Below are 21,529 nucleotides of genomic sequence, written 5' to 3'. Positions count from 1 at the left end.
ATTAGTAACAGTTTACAAATCTGGTCACAGATCAAGTGTTTTAAAATAATAAAATAACATATTTAGAGTGTGCTTGCAATACATGGGCTTGAACAGCCTATGTGTTCCATCTAATATGGCTGCTCCTCACACTGGTATACAACTGACCCCCGACACAAAACAGCCAAGCTAAGCCTTTCATTAACCACCAGACTTTCTTAGCAGAGCAGGTAATTACCATGGCCAGAAAGACCAATGCCTCTAGTAACTCATGGTCCTTGTTGATTTCTCACAACCAGGAATTGAGAAGACAAGCAAACATTAGACAACAGGCTGAGCCTGTGACAGCAAGTGATGACAATAGTCAAACAGCAACTTACCAAAAAAAAAAAAAAAAAAAAAAACATATATATATATATATATATATATATATATATATATATATATATATATATATATATATAGACAAAATTATTGTTTTGCTAGCAAAGCAGATGAACATTATATAAAAAAAAAAATAAAAATAAAATCACCTTGTACAAGTGTTATGTAAGATTACAGTGTCAAATTTGGAAAGTCAGATCTTGTACAATGAGATAAGAACTAAACCTTTGCTCTAAAATAAAGCAGAAAATGCATTACACTGATCTTCAAAGAATAATAATTTGTTTCCCATGTAGTCCTTAATATAAAGACGCTGACTGAGATGTTTTAAGCCCATATGGTTAGAACTCTGATTGCCAACAGCAGCATTTAACAACAGGTCTCACTGGTGACTGTCACCTCAGTAGAAAGGCCTGTCTGCAATTTCAGGAGGTACCTGTAAAGACAAAAATAAATAAATACAGTAATCTTAAGAACATGAGCCTAGTTTAGAATAACACAATGCCAAAAAAAAAACAAATTTACTTACTTTCATCATCCGAATCAAAGCCAAAGAGAGATGTGCATTTGTCCTTGTGTGATTGCAGCTCTTCCTCACTGCTGAAAGACTCAAAACAACGAGAACAACGCTGCTTCATAGAGCTTGCTACTGCTTTAGTCACAGAGCCCAGTAACTTAGAGTTCATGTGGGGTTCCTTCCAGCGTTTTGGCATGCTAATGTAAGACTCATCCAGATAAGAAGAGGGAAGAGGTCGAATGTATTTTTGAGTTGTAGGTTTTCCTGTTGGTTCTTGCTCCTTGATGGCTGCATTGAAAGGTTTGGGTGGAACATCTTTGTCACAATCACCATGCCCATTAACAAGACTATGGTCTCTGCTACTATAGCTTACAGACCCTTTATTTAGGACCAAAGGTTTCCCATCAGCATCTTGATTTGCAGAGGAAGGACCTGCTCCCTGAACTAGGAGACCATTTGAAGAATTTGTTGTTGACTCTGGCTTCACCTCCATACCATATTCCTGACTTAGAGGAGCTATGCATTCAGTTATCTTGGGCACTGTATTTTGTTCCAAATTTGTATCGAGTCGGTAATGAATTTTTTCATGTCTATACAGGTGTGAAATACTTTCAACTTGCATAGAGCAACCAGGAAAGCAGCACATTGCTCGCAAAGGATTATGGCCTACCATGTGTTCTGAAAGCTCCATACGTGTTTTGTACCTCTCCTTGCAGCCTTGATGGTAACATGGGAACTTTAGCTCACCTTTGTGGCAAATCACATGGTCAAAGAAATGCTGTGTGTTAAATATCTTCCTGCTGCAGTAAAGACATTTTTCCTTGGCAAAATGAAAAAAGAACACAAGTGCCTTCTTGTCACCATGGTGGTGTGACAACACATGTGAAAGGACAAGGATTGACTTTGCAGTAAACGTACAAATCTCCACAGGGCATCTGACCTCTGTAGATGCTCTTGTTCTGTTTCCCTGGAATGGAGTGGATAACTGTTTAGGCTTTGTCTCAATGCCATTTTTCTGACTAAAAGCATTTGTTTCCTTTGTTGATGTTGTTTCCTTGGTTGTTGTAGTTTCTTCTTTGTGTTCTTTCTTCACAGAACCATCATCCTCACCATTCATTATCTTCCTTCTTTTTACAGCTACAACATCCTCTTTATGATCTGCAGGTATGATCTTTTTTGCCCAAACAGAGTTCAGGGTAATTTTGTCTTCATATTTTACTTCTATTTTTTCCCCAATCATGTCTTTGTGATTATGGTAATGTATCCCTACATTCTCAGATTCAGTCTTGACATCATTGTGGGTTGCACAACTTTCTGTACATTGGACATTCTCCATTCTCTGCTCTCTGCTGCCCTGTGTTAAAGATGTCTGAGCTTTCTCATCTGAGATATTTGCCTCTTGCACACTTTTAATTTTTCTTCTTTTTCTGATCAATCCATTTATCCTGTGAGCTGAGATGACCTTGGTATTAGAATCGTCTTCCTCTGGTGTTGGTACTTGCATAGTTTTTGCTTTCTTCCTTGCTAATTTCATCCTAAACAATTTCTTGTTCTCATCTGTGGACTGAGACCTCCCTGGCAAAACCATCCTTAAACGCCTTCTCTTCTTCCGGCAAACCTTCTCTTTTCTTTCTTCCAATGTACTTGGGGGATCTGAATGTTTTGCTAACCTTGTCCGCAATCTTACCTTAGACTCTGAACTGTCCCATTCCTTATGCAATTGTGCAATTTCCAAACTACAGTTTAACCTCATTTTAATATTCCTGAACTTATTCTGCACTGGTTTTTTAACATGTTTAAGAATTGTTGTCTGGGCATATTGCATTGCTGTCTCAGGTAGGTCAGCAATACTCTCGCAAATATTTTCTTTAAAAAGCCCATTGGATTTTCTCAGTGCTTCAATGTGCATTTTAATATGACGTGATGGTCTGCGCCCATGAGTGTAGCATTTGTGACAAAACATGCACTTTTTGTCAATCCGATAATGCCACAGTGCATGCCGTAGAATACAATGGTATTTGGTTTCTTTATTGCAAATGCTGCAGTTAAAAGAAAGCTGGGGACTTCCATCACTTGGGGGGTTGAGGTCAGAGACTAGACTATCAAAATCTGCATGAGTGTTATGTAACGTCTCCTCAGATGTTTGTTGCACCACTGGCTCCTCTGTATTCTCAGGCATAGTTTCAGAGGGAGCAGCAAACTGAGTTTCACTACAAGTCGAAGGTGTATTTTCAGGGACGTTCATCACTTTAGTAAGAACAGGAGCATCCTCATGATGACCTGTGTTGTTCTCTGGCATACTATCGGATATAGGAGTGGTGTCAGCTGCGTTAAGTAAGGTCACTTCTGGTGGAGGACCAACAGTAATAATTTCAGCAGGACTAACGGTGTTGTCTGGACATTTGGTATCAGCAGCTTGTTGACTTGGTAATCCAGGATTAGCTTTTTGCTCTACAATGATTTCTTCATTTGGCCCAAGAGTGACTTCAACAGGAGTGGAGGTCTCTAGATTTGTAGCTGGGATTTGTGTAGCCTCAATCTCTCCTAAAGTTTCAACCTTTGTGGCAGCTCTAGGGCTCTCAGCAGGTTCATTCTGTAGCTCTGAAGACTGCAACAGTTTTTCTTGCTTGGATTTATTATGGTCTGGCTTAACCTCTTTATCACTGCTAAAAAGGTCAACTGCTATTCCTTCAACTTCAGCCGCTCTTGAATATGTATGGAATTTTCGAACCATTGAAAGGCCTTGCTCCCAGAAAACAAGCTCCTCCTTGACCCTCAAGTCTTTTTTGCTACATGGAGTAGATTCAGCTGATAGTAAATCAATAAGAGACGTAGCACTGTCACAAGACCATTTCAGAACCTCTTCAGTTTTGCTTTTCACAGAACTGCTTTCAGTCAAGTGAGGGGTGTCTGTGGAAGACAATGAAGCCTGAACATCAGAAAAGAGGTCAACTTCATTATCAGGGTAAGAAAGGCTCATTGTGATTTCACTGACTGGTTCCTCAACTGAAATATCCATCAAAACATTTAACTGCTTTGGTTTCCTTCCCGGTTTTTTGCCTTGTCTGGGTACACTGTTTTCTGCCTGGACAGCTAACTCTTCCAAAAGCCATTGTGGTTTCCTACCCCTGCGTTTCAGAGACTTCCCCTCTGCCTGCCGGGCAAGGAATCTCTGATGCCTGCTATTAAGTTGTCTGACATGATCCTTTGCCAAGTCCACTTGTCTAAAAGAATGTCGAACTGGACAGGCCTCTGAAACTTTCACAAGGCGTGTCCCTGGCTTCCTTCCCCTCTTTTTGCCAGGAGGTTTAGAGGATGCTTCACCTGAGGCAGAATTAGTCTGCATTTTCACATTCTCTCCTTCTTTGCCATTTTTGTTGGTAGGCTTTTCTACACTTCTGACAGTCCTGTTTGTGTCATCAGTGTGACACTGACAATGTCCTTTCATACAGTAGCTTGGCACCCACTTGTCCTTTTGCATGATTTCACACAAGGCTGCTTCAGCAACCTTATCACTCATTAGCTTTAGACAGTTTTTCTCAATATTGAGAAGGCTCCAGAACTCAGGGTCAAAGTACAGGCCTTTCTTCAGGATCTGGAGAATCTCAAAGCGAACATTATTTCCAACAGGACTGGTATCTGCATGGTACTGTTGATCGGGGTGAGAGTATAAGAGGAATACAGTCTTGTACGATTCAACAGTTCGTTCTAGGAAGAACACCAGCAGCGCACAAGCCCTACAGACTTCAAGGTCATTAGGGAGTAGATATGCAATGGTTCTGTAGATGAGGGACTTGGTGACTGGATCATTCTTTAGGTCAATCTGCAAGGCTCGTGCACAAAGCTCTATACAAACCCCCAAGCCAACTTTTCCTAGCTGAAAACATAAAACCATAAATGTTATTTTATTAAAAATAAAAAATACAATTAACATTTAAAATATTCTGTGTGTGTACATTTACATGTACAATATCCACATTTCAAAATGACAAAATAATTTATTCTCTCACCTCTGCCAAAATCACCTTCATAAATGGGAAAATTGCTTTTAAGTTGGTGACTGACTGAATCATTATTCTGCATTCCTCTAGAAATGCCTGCTTTGAGGCATTCATTCGCAGGTAAAGTCTGCTCCATATAAAGACCAAATCCCTGTAAAGAAAAACATACAGAGTAGAGAAATTAGACTCTTATTAGACTTTATTAAACTGTGGTTCTGTGGCTTTGCATCTTCAACATTATTCTCAGCTTTGTTGGAATGTAAATATAAAATAAAATAAAAAGGGCAATATCTCAATTTCCTATAGGGGAAACAAGGCAAGAATATTCTTCTTAAGTATAGAAATCTATGGAACTTTTTGTAAATTGTATTCCACTTCATAAAAGTTCAGAAATGTGTACTTGTGAGACCCACCAAAGGTAGTACATGTCTCCTCTCTGGAGCTGCTGAGAGAGAAAGCCTTTACTCAGCATCAAAACAGTCTCATCTTTCTGCTCATTCTCTGCCATGCAGAGTATCTCTACAGCATCCTTCCCATCAATATCAGCCATCTTTAGAGAAAAAGATGAAAGAACAGTGTGATTTATGGCCATGGTCATCCTGAGGTACAGTGCATCCAGAAAGTATTCACAGCGCTTCACTTTTTCCACATTTTGTTATGTTACAGCCTTATTCCAAAATGGATTAAATTCATTATTTTCCTCAAAATTCTACAAACAATACCCAAAATGACAACATGAAGTTCGTTTGAAATCTTTGCAAATGTATAAAAAATAAATAAATAAATAAATAATAAAAAAAAAAAAAAAAAAAAAAATCACATGTACATAAGTATTCACAGCCTTTGCTCAATCCTTTGTTGAAGCACCTTTGGCACTAATTACAGCCTCAAGTCTTTTTGAGTATGATGCTACAAGCTTGGCACACCTATTTCTGGGCAGTTTCTCTTGCAGGACCTCTCAAGCTCCATCAGGTTGGATGGGGAGCGTCGGTGCATAGCCATTTTCAGATCTCTCCAGAGATGTTCAATCGGGTTCAAGTCTGGGCTCTGGCTGGGCCACTCAAGGACATTCACAGAATTGTCCCGTAGCCACTCCTTTGTTATCTTGGCTGTGTGTTTAGGGTCGTTGTCTTGCTGGAATATGAACCTTCGCCCCAGTCTGAGGTCCAGAGCGCTCTGGAGCAGGTTTTCATCAAGGATGTCTCTGTACATTGCTGCATTCATCTTTCCCTCGATCCTGACTAGTCTCCCAGTTCCTGCTGCTGAAAAACATCCCCACAGCATGATGCTGCCACCACCATGCTTCAATGTAGGGATGGTATTGGCCAGGTGATGAGGGGTGCCTGGTTTCCTCCAGACATGACGCTTGCCATTCAGGCCAAAGAGTTCAATCTTTGTTTCTCATGGTCTGAGAGTCCTTCAGGTGCCTTTTGGCAAACTCCAGGCGGGCTGTCATGTGCCTTTTACGGAGGAGTGGCTTCTGTCTGGCCACTCTACCATACAGGCCTGATTGGTGGAGTGCTGCAGAGATGGTTGTTCTTCTGGAAGGTTCTCCTCTCTCCACAGAGAAATGCTGGAGCTCTGTCAGAGTGACCATCAGGTTCTTGGTCACCTCCCTGACTAAGGCCCTTCTCCCCCCGATCGTGCAGTTTGGCCGTGCGGCCAGCTCTAGGAAGAGTCCTGGTGGTTCCAAACTTCTTCCATTTGCGGATGATGGAGGCCAATGTGCTCATTGGGACCTTCAATGCTGCAGAAATTTTTCTGTACCCTTCCCCAGATCTGTGCCTCGATACAATCCTGTCTTGGAGGTCTACAGACAATTCCTTGGATTTCATGGCTTGGTTTGTGCTCTGACATGCACTGTTAACTGTGGGACCTTATATTAGACAGGTGTGTGCCTTTCCAAATCATGTCCAATCAACTGAATTTACCACAGGTGGACTCCAAATAAAGTTGTAGAAACATCAAGGCTGATCAGTGGAAACAGGATGCACCTGAGCTCAATTTTGAGTGTCATGGCAAAGGCTGTGAATACTTATGTACATGTGATTTTTTTCATTTTTTATTTTTAATAAATTCGCAAAAATTTCAAACAAACTTCTTTCACGTTGTCATTACGGGGTATTGTTTGTAGAATTTTGAGGAAAATAATGGAATAAGGCTATAACATAACAAAATGTGGAAAAAAATGAAGCGCTGTGAATACTTTCCGGATGCACTGCAAGTCGATCTTCCAACATTTATAAAAAATAAAAAAAAAATTGCCATCTCACAAATGAATCTTAGATGACTGTAGGCTAGTCTAAGCATTAAAACAAAGCACTCCTAAGCTGTTTATTTTACTGTAAACACATTTCCTGTTCCTTTATTCATACTAAGGGTACGTACACTTCATTCACTATTATTATTCATACAATTGGGTATGTAAAAGACCCACATGGGACCTTTAATGTTTCTTAGTTACCCAGCTTGTAAGGTTTGTTGCAAAAAAATAAAAAAATAAAAAAGAATCGGCTTTGGCAGGAAACACTTCAAACCTAAAGCACAATCTCAATGAGCATCATCCCACAGAATTTGCAGAGATTAATGTCAAGACAATCTTTATTTAAAAAGCACATTTAAAAATTGAACCAAGTGCTGTACAGATCATAATACAAATACAATATCACATATTAACATTTTCAAACACTAAAGAATAAAAATATGTTTTCAAGGATGATTTAAAAATGGCTAGTGATGAAGCTGACCTCACATGGAAAGGGAGACAGTTCCATAGTTTAGGACCGACCACAGAAAAGGCTTGATTGCCCTTTAATTTATCACGACAATGGGGGACCCTCAATAAAAGTTGATCAGAGGACCCAAGTGCTCTGGGGGTGGAATAAGGATGGAGAAGGTCACAAATGTATTGCATACCAAATAGACCCTTGTATACATAAAGAAGAATTTTAAAATCGACATTGAACTTCACAGGGACCAGTGAAGAGACGGCAAAACCGGGGAAATGTGATTTTTTTTTTTTTTACCCTGTTAACAGCCTGCATGCAGCATATTGAACTAGCTATAACCAGGATAATGCAGTTTGAGGGAGACCAATATATAACGAGTTACAGTAGTCTAACCATGATGAGATCAGGAAGTGGATCACAATTTCCAGATCTTTGCTGGAAAGGAAATGTTTAACTTTAGCGACTGCTCTCAGATGAAAAAAGCTACCATTTACGGTGGCACTGATCTGCTTATAGACGAGTCTAAGATAGTTTAACAGTCTAAAATTAATGTACCAGTAAGTGAACTAAATTATAGACATCCTTTCATAAAAAACACCAGATACAGGCAGTTTTACATGATTTGTAATGTCTCATTAGGTTTATAGGTAGACTAACGTTTTGCTAGTGCTTTGTCACAAACAGATTTAAGAGCTTATGTGCAACATTATGATGTGCAGTGCAACATTCAACAATGTTTAATACTACTAATGATGAGATGTTTTATTTGAAAAGTACTAAATAAGGTTTTCAAAAGTACTTCAGGCATACAGGAAATGGACAGTGATACTGTACTGGGGCGGTCACACTACACTTCAAAATCCATTCACTCCCATTCAAACGCATCGGAAAGTGGGAGACCGGAAACGCAAGCTCATGCAAAGAAATTTCATACAACACTGCGTCCCAAAGTTCAAGCCTGGTGAATTCTTAACTGTGAATCTGGATGACAAGAGGACACGTGACCAAAAGAAGACCGTAACATCATACACTGACCTCTTGGCTCAATTCAAAGGATACTTATTTCAAAGCTGTGTGTTTTTGTTGTTGCTGGAAAGTGAGTAGACGGTATACGTTAACATTTTAAAAATAATATAATGTTATTTGAGAAGTATTATTTACTAAAACCAGAATCGCTCCTGCGTGACATATCCTGGTCCGTTGCGTTGTCAGAAAATATGTGCTTACTCAAAGCCTAGTGTGACCGCCCCTTATTAGAAATATAGATAGTAATGGGAAAAAAAAAAAAAAAACGGCAATAAATAAACTGCAAATGAATAATTATGAAGAATAAATTCAGTAGGTATTGTTCAAAAACAATGGGGTGAATTCAATTACAATTTCATAAATATTAAAATAAAAATTATGTTTGACAGTATGGTATAAAATAAAATTGCAGTAGGTAACGTCTTTTTAGTCTATATCTAGCTACAACTAAATATTACACTGCTAATAATATTAGAAATGCACTGTATTACTGTGATACCATAAAACTGTGTTTTTTTTTTTTTTTGTGACTGTTCTCGTTCAGTAAAAAACTCATACTGTTACACCATGAGGGATGACATAAGCTCGTTGGTAAGGTCACGCGTCACATGGAGGAGTCATTATTATTATTATGAAAATATTTTTTATTTTATATTGTTTTTAAATTGTTTTGGTTTGTGAACGGCACAAGTTTCTCTTATAAACAATGATGTGCTTCCTGCCTCCTCCTCCACGTGATGGGTGACCTTACCAACGAGCTTACGTCATCCCTCTCATGAGCGTGTCACAGAGATGTACGGAAGCGAACATTTGTAGTTAAAAAGTATATAAGTATTGTTTTGGTTCTCAAAATAATCAATCGTTTGCGTTCAGAAGAACTTTATTTGTCGACTGGAGTCGTGTGGATTATTTTGATGCACCCTAAATATGCATTTGACCGTCAAAAAAATGGAGGACATTCACTTGCATTTTTTAGAGGAGGCGGCCTGAAATGAAAAAAGTCCTAAAAGTCTTAAATTCTCTTTTGATGAAGATAGAAACTCAGATACATCTTGGATGGCCTGAGGGTGAGTAAATTATCAGCAAATTTTCATTTTTGGGTGAACTACTCCTTTAAACGTGTGCCTGACATCTGCATTTAAGTTGTAATTCTGCAAAACCACACGAGCCCCTGCCCCTCCCCTCTGACATTCTTTGTCACAGTCCCCACACAGTTAATGCATGCAGAACAAGTGCCCTGAGGAGCAACATCGAAGTCTACCTGACCAGCCTTCATTTGTGACAGCCAGGTAAGGATAATGTTTGCTCTAAACTTCGACATTGTTTGCCACTGCTGTGAAATTAAACCACTATAAAAATAAAAATCTCCATAGAGCCAGCAGAACTTAGGCAATAGCCCCCCATTAAGCTTAACAACGAGCAAGCTAATCAGGCATTGGCTCAAAATAGTGTCGTGAAGGTTCAGAAATGCCCCCAAAATTCTATATTTGAACTGCTCCTGTTTGAGTTGTTTTTTTATATTGATAACATAGTTAATCCTCTGTGGTCACCGGAGGCACCGGCACGATCACCTGACTTTTTCCCTGATAACAGCAGACAGAAATACTCCGTCATTTTTGGTCATACAGATAAGAGTAAGACATCATTCGAAACTATAAAAGGGTTAACTTTTATTTGTGTACACTCATAATAACAGCAAAACATTGTGGTTTTGTAAAATAAAGAAATCATACAGGATGCGCTTTCTGCCGTCTCAGTCTCCGTGAACTTCTGTCTGGAGCGCGTCACGAAGATGAACCGAAACTCAGCGTATACTTGCCTCGCAGACATGAGAAATATGTCTATAGAAAGCTTGAATTGTCTACTTTTAAATGAACCAATTTAAATTGAAAACAAATATTCTCTGACTGTGTAATCCGTATGAAACCAACGAGAGGTAGTCTTTCCCGTTTGAGCTCATTATCATTTTTGGAAGAAGACACACTGTGAATTTACCTCAGAAGAAGAGCGTGATCCAATACGGCATAACACAAAAAGTGTCTCACAAAAGTTAATTTTGTGAGCGAAAACTGGAGTCTACAAAATCTATTGTGTGTTTCATGGCCTTATTTCAGTGACTTAAAAATTACTAACAACGCATAATCTTGATTTTCTCAAATATGCAAACATGTACATCTCATGTTTGGAGGCTTTTATGTTACAACACTGCTGAGAAAGTGATGCAGTTTATTTATTCATTTTGTTAATTATTCATGCTTGACATGACTACAATAATGTCAAATGTATCTGGGCAAAATTTTGTATTGTTCTCTCAAAGCAAGTTATGGCAATTGGAACCAAGGTAGCCTTTATCAAAAGTCCAAAAAACTCTCCCAAAAAATCTGAGGGTTTTACTGAACCCAAGAACTACTTACATTTGTAAATGCCACAATAAACCAGAAACAATTACACAGAATAAGTAACAACAGATCCAGCACTGTTTCAGTTGTGCGCATGGTAAATCAAGACCTGTCGATCTAAGCGATCAGCCAATCCAAGCTGAAAAACAGTGGCTGAAAAACAGTGGCCGATTGGTCTCTACACATCGTCCCTTCCCACCATACCCACCCACATACCGGAGATGATCTTATTATTGGTTTAAGAGTTTAATCAAGTTTGCTGTTTGTTAACTATAAATGAACACATTAGCTGTTATGTTGTATTTAATGTTGAACAGGTTAGCTTTTTTAATTAAATATGCTATAAATTGATAATTGTAATTTTCTTCAATCATCTAATTATTAGAACACCTAAAATATGTTGCTTGTAAGTGTTTGCTTCAGCCAGTGGAAGGCATGGTACAAGTGTATGTGTGCACGTGATCAGAATGGGACCACCTCTGCCTCATTTTGAGCCAGGAAAAACCTTGTGACACTACTGCAATGATGGGTCTATAAAAGTGTTCACACTCGTTCATTCTTTGATTTCGTATGAAGTATGCCGGGGCTTTTAATGTTTCTACTGGTAGCAGGACCAAAGCCTTTTTGTTCTTTAAGTCTTGATATCCAAGCAGTACCAATATGGTTTATATCACAGTTCAAATTGCAACTCAATATTTGTCAAAATCGCAATGATTAGAAGTCGTGCAGCCCTACTCATGACACCAGTTGGCGAGTTAGCTACAACTTTGCACAGACATGGTTGGGCATGCCGCTAGCAATGCCAAAATCATTGGTTAGATTCCCAGAGAACACACAAACTGATAAAATGTATACATTGAATGCACAAGTCACTTTTGATAAATGAGTCTGTCAAATACATAAATGTCATGGTTATACTCTATACTCAGTTATAAAAGTAAAAGTGTACAGATGAGGGGCAGTGGTGGCTCAGCGGTTAAGGCTCTGGGTTACTGATCAAAAGGTCGGGGGTTCAAGCCCCAGCACCGCCAAGATGCCACTGTTGGGCCCTTGAGCAAGGCCCTTGACCCTATCTGCTCCAGGGGCGCCATATCACTCTGACCCCAGCTTAGCTGGGATATGTGAAAAAAAAAGAATTTCACTGTATATGTGCAAAATGTATAATGTGTGATAAATTAAATTAATTAATTAGGATGAAATTTTGTGTGGTGCAGCTGTTCATGTCACAGACACCATCAATAGAGCTTAAGTCATGTTTAACCCAGAATATTCCTTCCAACACATGAATAACTGGAGTCAGAGACTGATAAAAAATTAGCACTGTGCTGAGTTACATAAACTGTTTGCGATGATTCTGATTTGTATTGCTTTGTCGCCTTGGTATGAATCGGCTCTACAAATCTGTATTGTTTAGTCCACCAAGTTAATTCTGTGTGCCACAAAGGTAGTATGGGCTGAACCTAAACATTATTCATTGCTATTTCACTTGTTCAAAAGTCATGTGAAAAAGAAAAAAAAAAGAAAAAACCTTACCTCCTTGTGCAAGCGTTCATGGAGAGAAGCTCTCCAAAGGCAAGTGAGGTAAGCTTGCATGAAGTAGAGATGCCTCCCTGCAACAGAGTGCTGGCTGCATCTCTTTGCCAGTGCTATGGCCTCCGGAAGCCTCTCACAGGCTACCAGGTAACGTACACGCAGCTCAAAGAAAACATAAACTTCTGAGCCTAGATATCTTTCCACTGCAAAAAGACATAAAGCAGCAAATTGGACAGATGAAAAAAAAGAACTACTCAAAGCATTTTCTCCAAAACTGCCATTACTAAATAAAGGCACCAACTGTAAAGAGTACAATTTATAATTAACTACATACACAGTTTAGGAAATGCAAAGTAAAGATTACACTTATCACATTAAGTTGTTTTTTATAAAAGCTTGGTTGACTGACCATCCTCTTGTGGTATCTCTGAATCCTTGAGAATGGCCTGAAGTACTGGGCTTGCCCAAGGACCCCCATCTTTGATAATATGCCTGACCTGCAGAAGGTACACATTCTGGTGCCTTACAAGGTTCGCGTAGCATTCCTAGTATGGGGGGGGACATTTTAAACTTCACACCACATATATAGTAACAAGGTGACAAACCACAAAAAGCACTTGAAAGTCCTGTGCTATAATATAAAGAAAGGGTCGGCAACCTATGGCACGCGGAGGGGTAATCATTGGCACGACAGCAATGGCAGGAGGAGAGGAGGACTATTTTATTTATATGAAATTCCGCACCTGCATTCCAGTTTGCATCTTGATGTAATCCTTGCTCATGATCACGCAGCGTGTTTTCATCAGCTGAATGGGAGGCTAAACAAAAAGTAAAAATGTGACGAGACTGCAGTACCCAACTGACTTGTACAGCACGTGCAAGCCATTCACGCTTCACTTTCAGTTAACGCGCAAGTTAAAACACGCCCACGTTGATTTGGTCAGGCTGTGTGGATGACAGCCTACATTCCAAGTTTCATTTGGTTCTGAAAGCAAAAAGAAAACCAGGTGATGTAATAAGGAAAACACCACTATTAATCCTTGATTTCGAACCCAGCATACAGGCACACCATCTTTAAACCATGGTCATACTGAAAATTACATTAAATGATTAAAAGAGAAAACATAAACCCACATCGTGGGGTTCAAAAATCTGAGTCTATTCAAAATATAAATTAAACCTGGAAATAAAGTTTTAGGATTCTGCAGGTGTGATTTACCGAAAAGGGCTAAATAGTTGATCGGCTCGTGATGCGTGAATGGCTTGCATGCGTAGTGAGGGTCTCGTCACATTTTAACTTTTTGTGTAGCCTCCCATTCAGCTGATGAAAACACGCTGTGTGATCATGAGGAAGGATTACATAAAGATGCAAACTGGAATGCAGGTGTGGAAAACCTCAAATAAAATAGACTGCTCTGCTCTCGCTATTGCTTGCATAATAGTGATTACCCCTCTGCGTTATTTTGAAAAATATACATACATAATTTAAGAAATATTTAAGATTCCACAATTTCGTGATAAGTAATCAAATAAGCGAATTTGTGACATTAACTGGGTTAACTCATTTTGTACAAAATGACTGGTTTTCTTTCATTAAAGCACTTTCACAAGATGCTCTGTGAAAATTCACTTTCATTATTATATCATAATCATTGGGTTTTGCACAATTTTCACTCAAACTGTAAAAATAAATGATTAAATTAGAAAAATGCAAAATAGAAACATTTTCACAAGTGGACACAAACTTCAGAAAATAACACATGCAAACCACCTGCCTAATATTGTGTAGGTCCCCCTTTGTCAGTTCGAACCAGTCTGGCCATTCTCGGTTGACCCCTCTCATCAACAAGGCATTTCTGTCCATCTGGCACCAACAATCATACCATGGTCCAAATCACAGAGATCAAATTTTTTTTTTCCCCCATTCTGATGGTTGATGTGAACATTAACTGAAGCTCCTGACCCATATCTGAATGATTTTATGCACTGCAATGCTGCCACACGATTGGCTGATTAGAAAATCGCATGGATGATTGTTGGTGCCAGATGGGCTGGTTTGAGTATTTCTGTAACTGCTGATCTCCGGGGATTTTCACCCACAACAGTCTCTAGAATTTACTCCGAATGGTGCCAAAAACAAAAAACATTCAGTGAGCAGCAGTTCTGTGGATGGAAACACCTTGTTGATGAGAGAGGTCATGTTGATGAGAGAGGTCGACAGAGAATGGCCAGACTGGTTCGAACTGACAAAGTCTACAGTAACTCAGATAACCGCTCTGTACAATTGTGGTGAGAAGAATAACATCTCAGAATGCTATTTTATGATGCGGGTTAGCGCTGTTTTGGCAGCACGAGGGGGACCTACATAATATTAGGCAGGTGGTTTTAATGTTGTGGCTGATCGATGTGTGTGTGTGTGTGTGTGTGTGTGTGTTTGTGAGATATAGAATAATATATATATATATATAGATAGATAGATAGATAGAGAGACATTGGCACAGCCATTAACCAGGAAAATAAAAAATGGCACTCCAAGTCAAAAAAGTTGCCGACCCCTGGTATAAAGGATAGATTGGAACTTTACACAATACGTCCACGCAAAGAAAAAAAAAAAAAAGATTTAGGTAATGCTGCATGCTGTTACCTGAAATGAGTCTAGAATATCTTTTAAAGGATGCTCGACAAATTCATCTCTTCCAAAGAACAACAGCAGTTCAAAAACACTCCTGCAAATAAAAAAAGGTGACACTGTTCTTTATCTTTCATCACTGCAACAGGTCCTAAATAAGATTCAAAGGCAACAGCAGTGCGTACTCACAGAGCCAGGCTACTCAGGGTGTAGCGCACATGCTCACAGTCAGGGGGAAAGGATGCTGTACCCTGGACAAAAGAGCACAGGGCACTCTGCAACACCTGGAGCTGGGGAAGAGGAACCTGCCAATGCCCTGTTTGCTCCACAACCAACTAAATAGTGGCAGAAAAAAAAAGAGAGAATACAGACAAAAGTGATAGAAGAGATTATAAGAAAATAATACTGAGTGTCAACCTTTATGGGTTTTTATTGGCCAAAAGCAGATATTTAGACAGCAGGGTACACAAAATTGCTTAACTACATTTTAACACCCTTATTTTACACAATATTTACTCAAAATTAAATAATAAAAATTTGGAAAACTTTTGCCCAAGATTTTAGATCAAAGACTAGGCATAATAGCCACTTCTGTTAAAGGAATATTCCAGGTTCAATACAAGTCAAGCTCAATCGACAGGACTTGTAGCATAATACTGATTACCACAAAAATGTATTTTGACTCGTCCCTCCTTTTCTTAAAAAAAAACCCAGCAGAAATCTGGGTTACAGTGAGTTACTTACAATGGAAGTGAACGGGGGCCAATTTTTGAATGTTAAATACCCACTTTTTCAAAATTATAGCCACAAGACGTAAACAATATGAGTGTATACATGATTTTAGTGTGACAATATCACTTACTAAGCTTGAAAATTTTACAACTTTGTTACCATGACGATGTAGTCATCAAACCCTAAATGCACTGTAAAAATTAATTTAAACAACTTTAAGGCTCAAATAGTATATGAGTTTTAACAGAAGAATTAATGTAAGTGCTTTTATAAAATCATAAGTTTCACATTTCTGCCTTTAAACCCTCCAAAAATTGGTCACATTCACTTCCATTGTAAGTGCCTCACTATAACCTCGATATTTATTTATTATTTATATATTTTTAAGAAAACAAGGTGGGATGAGTCAAAGTGAATTCTTGTGGTAATCAACATTATGCCACAAATGCTGACGATTGAGCTTAACTTGTTTTGAACCCAGAATAGTCCTTTAACCGGCCACAAGGAAACAGTTATCGGTTATCAGCTCGATAACCTAGCTAGCTCTCTATAGATAACTCTAGCTGGTTATTGGCTACAGGTAATGGTGATAATTAAAATTCAAGGGGCCAAATATGAGCCAATATATTGGTCTTTCACAAACATTATTTTAAGTGTTCCCAAAAGAATCAACCATTGCAGTCAAGACAATTAACTGCATGATTATAGTTGGTCATTGACATTAAATGGCAGAAAAATGGACTAATGATACAAATTAGGCAACATCAATCAAACTTTCGTGAAACAATCCCAAAATTGTGTTTTTCATGGCCGAAATGTGTATTCATTAATTCGGTAATCATTTGAATACAAAATAAAGAGTTAATGAGAGTATAGTAGCCGTTGAGACTCAACCGGAGGAGAGAAAAAAACAGTTATTGCAGACACTAGTTAATACAAAAAATTAGCCACCGTTTACAATGACAGCACTGTCCACGGCAGTTTTTTTTTTTTTTCATTTGACACCGCAAAGCCGAGCGTAATTACAAAATGAGATTTCAGACTGAGTCTGACGGTTTTCTCAGATCTAACCACTGGTATTAGGAAGTCTGCAGAAGCTGGTCTTTCGCAGGCTGTTTGTTTTGGGATGTAACTTGGGGAGGCTAACCGTTAGCAACGTACCAGGCTAATGGAAATAATTAAAAGAAAATGACAACCCGTGACTTAGAAATAGTGCTCAGAAACGCATTAACGCTCTACTGGTCTTTCCTCTAACAGCACTTAAACGGTACTCGTAGTTAAAGTGTGTAAAGGGAGCGTGATGTTTGGCTGACGGTGTCTGTGCACTGGGGGAGGGGAATCTGATGACATGCTGCTAACACTGGTTAGCACATCTCTGTTTGCTATCTCTAACAGCTTACGCTCGCTTTAGTCCTCCCATCATCTTACCTCGCAAAATCTTTCACAGTACGTCTTGCTCTGGAGCCCGCGTTCGTCGTCTGCATTCGTCTTCAACAAACTCTCCAATTCTTTTGTAACCCTGTCTAACTCCAATTCACTATCTTCTTCCGCCATACTGCTTGTCTACCCCAGCGCGTACAACAGAGACTACGAATGTTACAATGAAGCTGATGGCAGCCCATCCAATGAAAGTGATTGGTGGATTGTCCCGTCAATCATGTACTGAGCAGTAGGCGTCTGTTTTGTAATTGGACGATGGTCCCTTCAATCAAACAGTTGGATACATGATTGGTCACAAAGGGACGTTAATTTTTTGTGTCTAGTAATGAACGCCCCAAAACAAATAAGTTGTCAATTAAACTTTTAATTGTCTGTCTTCTTTATGAATTATTTTTTTAGTATATACAGTCCAAGCACAAGCACTTCTATTTTCTTGCCTGAATGATTCTAACATGTTTAACAGTTATTGAGCTTGTTTTGTTCCTCTGACTATGGGTTTAAATAAATAAATGATTATAAAACATATTTTTTTATTAAATAATAATTAATATTGCTTTAAATTAGACATGTAAACTCATCATAGTATAAACTGTGACCAACTGGGTAATTTAATCATTTTTATAAGTAATCTAACGATGAGCAATCATTATCGTAAGTACTAGTCTACAAATCACTTGAGGGCTGTGGATTAGCTATGTGGTGCAGAGTACTGGTCAAATGCAGTGTAAAGTGTATGACTCCATGCTGGCTCTACCAGAAGACCTTCAGGCCTCTCGAGTTATTGTTTTCATTGCTGCCCTTGTTGGTGTAGTAGCCATATTTGCCAGTTTTGCAGGTGGTAAATGTATTAACTGCTAAATGTATTAAGTTCCACGAAAGCCCGGGTTGCTACAGCTGGGGTGGCCTTCATTGCTGCTGGGGTCTTGGGTTTGGTGCCACCTAGTTGGACTGCCCACAAGGTCATTGCAGACTTCTACAATCCTCTAGTGGCACATGCTCAGAAGATGGAGTTGGGAGCTGCTGTCTTTATCTGCTGGGGGGTGGCAGTTCTCATGTTGATAGGAGGAGGTTTCCTGCAGCTCTTGCTCCAACAGAAGAGCATCAAGTTGGGGTCGGTATAAACCAGCATCTCAAAATGGTAGGATGCGTTTGGAATGTGTGAGTGCAGGATGTGTCTGACTGTTCTGAGAACTGAAGTATATGTGTTTAAGACGTTTTTACTTCTTTTAAATGTGTGTTTGGCATCCTGTACACTGAAAGTTTCAACCTGTTGCTGAATTTGCCTTCAATTAGCTAATAAAATACTTCTTATCCTACAGGGGGCAGTCTTGATTCAAAGATGTGCACCACTTCTTTTAGCAAGATTATGTCTGGAAGAGCATAATGCCATATTACTGTTGCTGCTGTGTTTCATGTGTATTGTGTGTACAGGACACACGTTTGCTTTGTGCAAGGAGAGACCAGGGCTAGTTTTCCCTTTTTATTTCAGTGTATGTTTCTAGGGGTAGGTTTTTATTTTTATTTTTTATTTTTTAGCTAATTTCTGTATAGTGACATTAGTGTTGGCTAAAACACGACCATTTATTGCCCAGGAAGAAAGATTAACTGACGTGTGTGTCAAAATGCCCTAATAAGTAATGCATCTATGCCTGCATTTAAAACAACCTATTATAGGCTTTTTGGTTGGATTAAAATAAACAATTACGAGGTGCAATATGACTCATGAAAAGACAAAAACTGAGAAAACTAATACACGTGTATTTTACTATGGGTGTGGCCAACTAATATTGTAATTGATAAATTGCATACATTTAGGACATATTAAAACACTTGTGGCAACCTGCCCCAATAAACATGTCAGCTTTCGAGTAGGTATATAGCTGCAAGTCGGAGCTCTCCAGAAGAAGGCAGGGTTACTCCAGAAGGGGGTGGGGTTACTACAAAAATTGGCGACACAACACCACACACGGTTAGGGAACAGATTAGATTAGGGTGTCTATACTTATACTGGCGGTTTGGAGCTCCTACCACTTTTCACTGCAAAGAGAAAACAAAACATTTTCTAATTTGACTAACTCAACCTTAAAACTACTAAGATCGAGCCTTCCCCATAATAACCAGATGGCCAATACATGAGCACTATACAAAAGCTTATTATGTGGAATGTTGTCAATGTTGAATGATTGACCTTCCATTTGTACTGTGAAAGTGTTTTTAATTTTTTTTTTTTTTTTTACATTTAATTATCATGATTAACATCATGCCAGATGTTAAGACACTTTAACACAAAATTGAATTGAAAATGTTTATATGACTGGACTGCAGTGTTTACTGTGGATTAATATCTATGGTTTCACTTACTGTTTAAAAAATGTTAAGCAGTTCAGTGTATACTGCCTAGTATTCAGTAAGCTAGTACTCCTTTCTGAACATAGACCCTCTGTGTGAGGTGGGATTCTGGAATTGGTAAATTTGGCATTGGTTTTACCATGCTCTGCCAACAAAATTCCATCAATAATAGACTCTGGGTACATTTGCAGAAAGTAAATTTAATTGGCATTTGTAAGCTGTATACATTGTGTGCTAAACCTTGTTTAATTTTACAAAAAATCATCAGTTTCAAAATACTGACATCCTTTCAAGAAGATCAAATGGTTGATTTGTACATACAAAGTATTTACAGGCAGTATGTAAGCATAATAATGCAATGTTCAAGCAACATCACCACAAGAAATCGGCATGTTGCTTCCGAATGATTGTGTACCCTTAAATCAACACCATATACTGTTGAATTACTGACAAGCACCATCGGTCATTAGGCATTTTTGCAGCACTTCAATGTGAGCGGAGTAGCATTGTTTGTTTTTTTTAAAATTGGGACATTAGCTGCAAGAGCACTCCATTAATGCTCCATGACAAGCACAACATGTTATTGGAATTCACCATGTGTTGTTAAACACTGTTGGAATTAAAGATAGATGTAATTCTGATATATTGATGTGATAAAAAAAATGCAAATGAATATTGAAAATTAATGAACACGAGTGCAGAGGTAATTTCCACGACTAAAATTTTGTTATGGAAACTTAAAAGTCCAAATGTATCCATAAAACACAAAGTGTTCTGTTCACATGTGGAAAGAAAATCTAAAGGTCTTCAGTCTAAACTTTTAAAGACTTAAAAAGCAGCTTAACTTTTCAGTTTAAGTCGATTTAAAAAAAAAAAAAAAAAGTGTAGACCATTTAGAGAATGTCATTCAACCTATGTTTTTTTCATTCAAAGAATTATGGGGTATAGGTTAATTTATAAATTGAATAAAGGGCAACAATTACTGTGCCTTTATAATATTTTTTTCTGTTTGGTAATTTAATGTATTTTTTTCCATTTTGTTAATATTTTACTTTTTGTTTGGTAATTTATTTTCATTTGGTAATTTATTTATTTTTTTTTTAACTTTTATTGAATCCAGAGAATGTTGCCGACGTGTTTCAAAAGTAAGCTAAATCATTTAATATAGACTTACGATAATGTTAGTGTTTCAATAAGGCATATTAAAGAATTTCTTGTAGTATTGTGTGTGTGTGTGTGTATATATATATATATATATATATATATATATATATATATATATATATAATACATTTTCTGCACAGAGGTTTGTGATATTTAGAAGCATACTGAAGTAACTTTACAGTGGAGTGGTATTTTGGGGAAATTCTTTCATGGAGTGAGCGGGATGGACAAATGGTTGGCGCATCACTCCACTTACAGTCTATATAAAAAGTCTACACACCCTTGATAAAACAGCAGGTTTTTGTGATGTAAAAAATTAAAGATAAATCATATCAGAATTTTTGCACCTTTAAATGTAAAAATTACAACCTTTGCAATGCCACTGAAAACCATAGTGACATTTCAGAGAGAAAGGAAAAAAAAAAAAAAAAAAAAATTAACCTAACTGCATAAGTGTACACATCCCTGAACTAATACATAGTTGAAGCAAACTTTGATTTTATTACAGCACTCAGTCTTTTGGATAAGAGCCTATTAGCTTGCCACATCTTGACTTGGGAATAGTTTCCCACTCTTCTTTGCAAAAATGTTCCTGAACTGTCACATTGTGAGGGCATCTACAATGTACAGCCCTCTTCATGTCCCCC

At 38.2% G+C, this 21,529-nt stretch overlaps 1 protein-coding gene across 2 annotated transcripts; it reads right to left on the bottom strand.

The window, feature by feature from the left end:
- Positions 1 to 429: 429 nt before the first annotated feature.
- LOC127444829 (zinc finger protein 654-like) lies at positions 430 to 17,499 on the bottom strand. 2 transcript variants are annotated; one of them, XM_051704377.1, is made up of 9 exons: positions 17,358 to 17,499; positions 15,387 to 15,532; positions 15,213 to 15,294; positions 12,978 to 13,113; positions 12,569 to 12,771; positions 5,295 to 5,431; positions 4,891 to 5,032; positions 893 to 4,757; positions 430 to 799 (listed from the first exon to the last, which is right to left on the bottom strand). In XM_051704377.1, the coding sequence occupies exons 1-9, from the start codon at positions 17,481 to 17,483 to the stop codon at positions 789 to 791; spliced, it is 4,848 nt and encodes a 1,615-aa protein (XP_051560337.1). In that variant the 5' UTR covers positions 17,484 to 17,499; the 3' UTR covers positions 430 to 788. The 2 variants fall into 2 exon arrangements, with proteins under 2 accessions (XP_051560337.1, XP_051560338.1); XM_051704378.1 differs by having other exon boundaries at positions 12,978 to 13,065.
- Between the last annotated feature and the right edge of the window lie 4,030 nt (positions 17,500 to 21,529).

The sequence above is a fragment of the Myxocyprinus asiaticus genome, chromosome 8 (assembly GCF_019703515.2).
Source record: "Myxocyprinus asiaticus isolate MX2 ecotype Aquarium Trade chromosome 8, UBuf_Myxa_2, whole genome shotgun sequence".
Classification (NCBI taxonomy): Eukaryota; Metazoa; Chordata; class Actinopteri; order Cypriniformes; family Catostomidae; genus Myxocyprinus; species Myxocyprinus asiaticus.
This window is presented reverse-complemented; position numbering and strand designations above follow the sequence as displayed.

Bases quoted from the DNA above. Each gene is read 5' to 3' on its own strand.
- LOC127444829 (XM_051704377.1), bottom strand. From the start codon at position 17,483: ATGGCGGAAGAAGATAGTGAATTGGAGTTAGACAGGGTTACAAAAGAA. The intron at 15,533-17,357 runs GTAAGATGATGG...GCCACTATTTAG, and splicing joins ACTGTGAAAGATTTTGCGAG to TTGGTTGTGGAGCAAACAGG. The intron at 5,033-5,294 runs GTGGGTCTCACA...TTTTCTTTACAG, and splicing joins GGAGACATGTACTACCTTTG to GGATTTGGTCTTTATATGGA.